At 38.9% G+C, this 5,682-nt stretch overlaps 1 protein-coding gene across 1 annotated transcript; it reads left to right on the top strand.

Annotated features, from left to right (window-relative positions):
* Positions 1–1,870: 1,870 nt before the first annotated feature.
* LOC110173701 (somatostatin receptor type 5) lies at positions 1,871–3,206 on the top strand. Its single transcript, XM_020939721.2, has one exon. It carries the CDS (start codon positions 2,038–2,040, stop codon positions 3,043–3,045), a length of 1,008 nt encoding a protein of 335 aa, XP_020795380.2. The 5' UTR covers positions 1,871–2,037; the 3' UTR covers positions 3,046–3,206.
* Positions 3,207–5,682: the final 2,476 nt, after the last annotated feature.

Genomic DNA, 5,682 nt, shown 5'->3' with positions numbered 1-5,682 from the left:
GTAGAAACTGTCTGACCTTGCAGTGTTAGAATTCATTCGCTCGACGGTAGGCAGGTACTTTTTATCATTTAACCAGTCGCTGCTATTTGGTCATGACGTATGTATCGAGCCCTCCAAGACCTTTAATCTGGCCCTCGGCTGATTTTCTACTAAAATATTTAAATTATATTTTCTATTAAAATATTGGTAATTTTCTGCACCGCTTAGCATAGCAGCATCTCCAGCGCCTCCCACCAGAGCAGCAGAAATGAAGATTTGCCTCTTTCCAAACACTCTTAAAGACTATCATTTTGACTGTTGACTGTGACACCCTCATCAGCAAAATGGCAAAAAATGAAAAAAATGGACACCAAGTGCAGGATTTTCCAAGAAAATTGACTTATTCCTATTTACATACAAGTTAATGTTAAAACAATGTGTTGAAATTGCATTTTTCTTAAAGTTTCAGATTGTTCATAATATTATAATATTTTGTAAAAGAAAGAGTTCATCAATTAAAAAAGATTTCTGTAATAGATTTCCGTTTCTCTGCACAAATATTTGAACTTATTGCTGTTTTTGGGGTATATATGCCATGAGTTTTCTGATCCAGCCCCTTTGGGATCAAAGTAGGTTGGACCAAAATGAGTTTGACAGCCCTGGTCTAGTGTATTCCGATTCCTGACCTAGTCGCTAGAGAGAAATGAAATTGAGCGGAGGTACTAGGTGGAACCAGCATGGCACTTATTTCTTCAAAACACAGTTAACTTTTTACATAAGAGATCCAATAGTGTTATATAACTGTTATCCTTCAAATAACTAGGTCAAAGTCAGTCTGTAATTAGTCTTATTACATCCAATTCCAGGATTTCGTCTTCAGATGTAGCTCATTTTTCAGTTTCAGTGTCGTATCGCTGCATGCCTAATAGAGAGAGAGAGCAGGTGACACCTCAAGGCCAAGTTACAGGTCAGATCTATAGAAAGCCATGTCCATTCATAGTAAGAATACATTTTGCAGGGTATTTTTAGTAACCTATAATTCATTAAATGCAAGATACATACATTTGATTATATGCTGTGGAACATTCCAGGCAAACCAATAAATAACATGTCCTTGGAGACCAGTGAGGACGGGCTCTGCACCTAAAAAGTTCCACAATGCCCTTTAAATGACTTGACTTTTGAACGACAATCTTACGTTAAGTAGCTGTAGTAGTTTTAAGTACTGTATATGTTTTTACTGATTAGATTTTCAGTAGCCATGAAGTTGTAGTCAAATGGACACAATGAACAATTTATACGCACAGCAATTATTTAAATAACATAATTTCTTAAGCAAACAACTAAATATACAGAATAGTTTGTTTAAATTATACTAACCCTGTACTTTAGACCTCTACAAATATTTTGAAATGCATGAGAGTCTTGTTTTAGTTTAGTCTAGTAAAACAAGTGAAATACTCCCAATTGAATAAAGTTTGAAATTCGTTAAATAAAAATGTTAAAATATTTCTTTTGTGTTTTTTCTTTTAGACGATTTACTATTCAGAAGCCCCAAATATAGAAAATACATAGAAGGGCAGGCAGGAGTTAGCTTGGGGCGAAGAAAACAAACATAGCGAGGGACAAGAGTGAGCGAAAGTTACAGAAACAAAAGTATTGCAACAGATGGGGCCTGGAGTTTACCTTGGAAACAGAGGAACTTCTGGTCATGGTGTTGGGGAGGTGGGATTTTTTTTTTTTTTTGTTAGTGAAGGGGCGTGTGTCCAGCCATTCTCAAGAGACTGATGAACAAGGAGGAGCGGAGGGGGTCTCACACTCCACTCAACCGAGGGGAAAACAGATATAAACCAGCCCCTGTGGAGAGCCAGCCGGTCAGGCAAAGCGAGGCTGTCTACTCTCTAAGTGAAGGCAGATCAGAGCTAGCGATACCTCCCTGGAACTTTTCTTCAGATGGATTGCAAAGTTTGAGGATTGATTTTTCTCTCATATCAAGACCAGCGTTCTGGATTTAAATTTAACCCAACTGACTCTGACTTTTCTTCAACGCAAAAATGGATGTCTCATTTTCGCCTGACAATCAAACTTTTTTCGATGAGCATTTTTACGTCGGGGGGAAACCACAGTGCGTTCAGCATCACCGTTGCGATCTTGTACCTCATTGTATGTATCATGGGTCTAGCCGGGAACATTTTGGTCATAACCGCCATTTTGAAACTAGACAAGCTTTCCTCTTCGACAACGGTGTATATTTTCAACTTGGCGGTCGCCGACGGACTTTTCATGGTCGGACTACCTTTCATCGCCAGCCAAAACTTCCAAAATGCATGGATGTTTGGGGACATCGCTTGCAAGATCGTCATGGTGCTGGACGGCATCAACCAATTCACGAGCGTCTTCTGTCTTACCGTGATGAGCGTTGATCGGTATTTGGCGCTATCAAACCCTCTACGGTTTGCCAGCTGGAGGACTCCGCGTTTCGCCAAAATCGTTTCGGCGATTTTGTGGTTCTTCTCGCTGCTCACGATTCTCCCGATGGCGTTGCACTTCACCGCCGAGCAAGGACAGTGCATGCCGGAACTAGCTTCTGACGCATGGTGGCTGGGCGTTCTCTCTTATACCTTCGTGATGGGGTTCGCGTTGCCGTTCACGGTCATGACTGCTTCCTACACGGCGCTGATATGCACCTTCAGATCGCAGCGTCTCCGAGCAACTTCGCTGAATCAGGAAAGTCAACGGATGGAGCGGCAAGTTACGAAAATGGTAGTCGTCGTGGTAGTTGTTTTCGGGATTTGTTGGTTGCCGTTTTACACCTTTAACTTCTGCTCGCTGTATCAGGTTGGACTGGTGCAAAATTTCACCAGAGCTTTCGAAGTGGTGGTGCTTTTGTCGTACTCCTGGAGTTGCGCTAACCCCATCCTCTACGCGTGCCTCTCAGACACGTTTCGGCGTCACTTCCGAGCGCTCCTCTGTCCGGGTCATAAGTCATCTCCCACAGTGCAATGCAACACGGAACATTATGACCTGAATGACACACACCTACCGGATATTACCATTCTTTCATAGACTGTAAGAGACTAAATATAAATTGTTGTATAGATATTCTTTATTTGGCTACTGCAACTAGGGAGGTGTAGTACTACTCACAATACACCGCCTTGCAGTAATTGTAGTATTTGTATATAGCATTTTTGTGAAATATTTAAATGTATAGCACAAGTTATCATGGAAAAGTAAAGTGAATTATTATAATGCCTCAAAATTGGGTTAAAATAATTCTTATATGATCTGTATTCAGTTACATTTACTTGAGTAACTTTTTTAAAGAAATTGTAGTTTGCAGAGTTGTTTTCTAGCAACATACTTTTATCCCTGCTTCAACCATATTTTATTGCAGTAACAGTACTCTTACTTGAGTAAAAGTTGTGGTTACGCTTCCCACTACGAGTGAGTCAACAAGAGGTTTTGTCCATCCAGTGACATTAACTGTCAATCAGATGTTATGTACTCTTACTTGAAGAGTAGTTTTCCCAAATACTCTTACTCTTTTTTTTTTTTCTTGGAACATCACTTTGTACTTCTACTTGAGAAATATTATTTTGTTCATTCAGTAATGATCTTTAAGCAGTGTTCAGAGAGAAGTCAATATTACTGAAAATTAACAACTATAATCATAACTTATACAACATTCTTTGGCATAGGTCTTAAGATAATTTTAAAGAAGCACTACGTAACTTTCCTGATTGGCAGTCTTGCAGCAAGCCAAGTTACAGTTCAGATCTGAGGAGAGGCGAGCACACATATGAATAATGCATACTTCAATGTGTTTCTTGAGGGTATAAAACTCATGCAGTTAAATGCAACACAGTACGTTTAATGCCATACTATGAAACATTTCAAACAAAGCAATAACATCTGCATAGACACTAGAAAGGTTATATAGTTTACCTTGAAAGCTTCCCATTGTTTCACATAGAGACAACTTTGAAACTGTTTGTTGAAACTACTGTTACACTTAGTATTCATTCGCAAAAGAAAATTGAAATTCTGTTAACTGGACAATTTTTCTTCGAGAGTGAACACATTTCGCAACTCATTCAAGCAGCTTCTTCGGTTGTTATTCTTTCTTTTATATCTGTAGATGCCGCAACAACTCGCTCACTATAATTTCAATTTCTACCACTACGGCGTCAATATTTTGAAGATCTTGAATACATTTTCTCCCATCCCCTTCTCTCTCTTTCTCTGCCTCCTCTCCGAGCTAATGAAATGCAACTGCACCGGGGTGAGGAGCGGTCAAATGCTAATGGTAAACTGAATGAAACGGGTAGATATTTGGAAATAACAGTATGCAGCATTGATGTGATGTTTGTGAAGGAGTCGGCTCTTTTGAACAGTTCCTTGAAGGTGCGTTGTGTAACTTTTCTGGACGAGGGTGCTTTTCTCCAAATGCTTTTCTCCAAACGCTTTTCTCGATGCAGATGTTATTGCTTTGTCTGGAATGTTTCGCAATATAGTATTAAGCCTTTCTATCGTCATGGAGACCAAAACAGACCAAGTTAAATGTTAGATCAGTGGAAAGGCGACCCCGCTCACAGCCATAATGCATGTTTTTGAAGTATTTCTAAACAATAAAACCACCTAAAACCTTGAATAAATGTCAAATAGAGCTGTTTAATGTCATACTGGAACATTCTAGGCAACGCAATGACATCTCCATAGAAACAAGCAGGTAACAGACCCCCAACCAAAAAGGTGCATTGTGTAACTTTTCTAGTAGAGCCTCTGCCACCTACTTGTCTCCATGTTAAATATATTATTGCTTTGTCTGAGTGTTCAGTAGTCAAGCTTTCTATCTCCATGGAGACAAGAATGCTACTAGGCGAAGTTATGGGTCAGATCTCTGGAGAGGCAAGCCCTCCTCAAGTAAAAACGTATGCTTTTTCATTGTATTTTGAGCACTAAAAAATACTGAATGGATAAAAATTCTCAGTAAAGTGTTGACTCATGCAAAAGCGATAACAAATGATAACATGCAGTAGTGTAATCTCAACCAGAAAAGTTGCGCAGTGCATCTTTAACGTTTAACAGCTGCAACTGGATCCAATTTCTTTCTAATTTCTGTGCATTTTGAACCAACACATAAGCTGAGTAGGCAATGTGAGTGATAGCTTTGTGCACAAAAAACACATTTGTCATCATAATAACAGTTTTTTAAATTGCTATTATCAATATGGTGCAACATTTTATTGAGATAATGCACAATTAAAGGGTAAAAAACACTCCCACTCACAGTTTGAATCATTTTAAAAACATCTCAGTCTTGGTCATTTTTCTTTGCGATAAATTTGTACTTAAAAATTTATTGTCACATTGGCTTCTGTCCTATGAATAAACAGTAACAGATTTGGATCTCATTAAAGAGCCGGAAGTCCCAACATGGCACGTTTTCAAGAGGCAAAGGTGGACTGTACCCGATGATATGGGGGTATTCAAAAGGATCATAAAAAGGGATTGTAATGTAAATGCAACATGAAAAAAAGTGGGTTTATTCCTTATTACGCTGATCCTGTTTGAGCTTAAAGTTACTGTACATGACTTTTACTGTCTTTCTCACGTACCTTATGCATTTTGCGCATCCTAATTATTCACTGCCATGAGTTTATAAGTGACAGTAAAGCTAACAACAACTAGCACTTTCTG

The sequence above is a fragment of the Boleophthalmus pectinirostris genome, unplaced genomic scaffold (genome assembly GCF_026225935.1).
Source record: "Boleophthalmus pectinirostris isolate CB_2022bp ecotype Guang Dong unplaced genomic scaffold, ASM2622593v1 HiC_scaffold_14, whole genome shotgun sequence".
Taxonomy (NCBI): Eukaryota; Metazoa; Chordata; class Actinopteri; order Gobiiformes; family Gobiidae; genus Boleophthalmus; species Boleophthalmus pectinirostris.
This window is presented reverse-complemented; position numbering and strand designations above follow the sequence as displayed.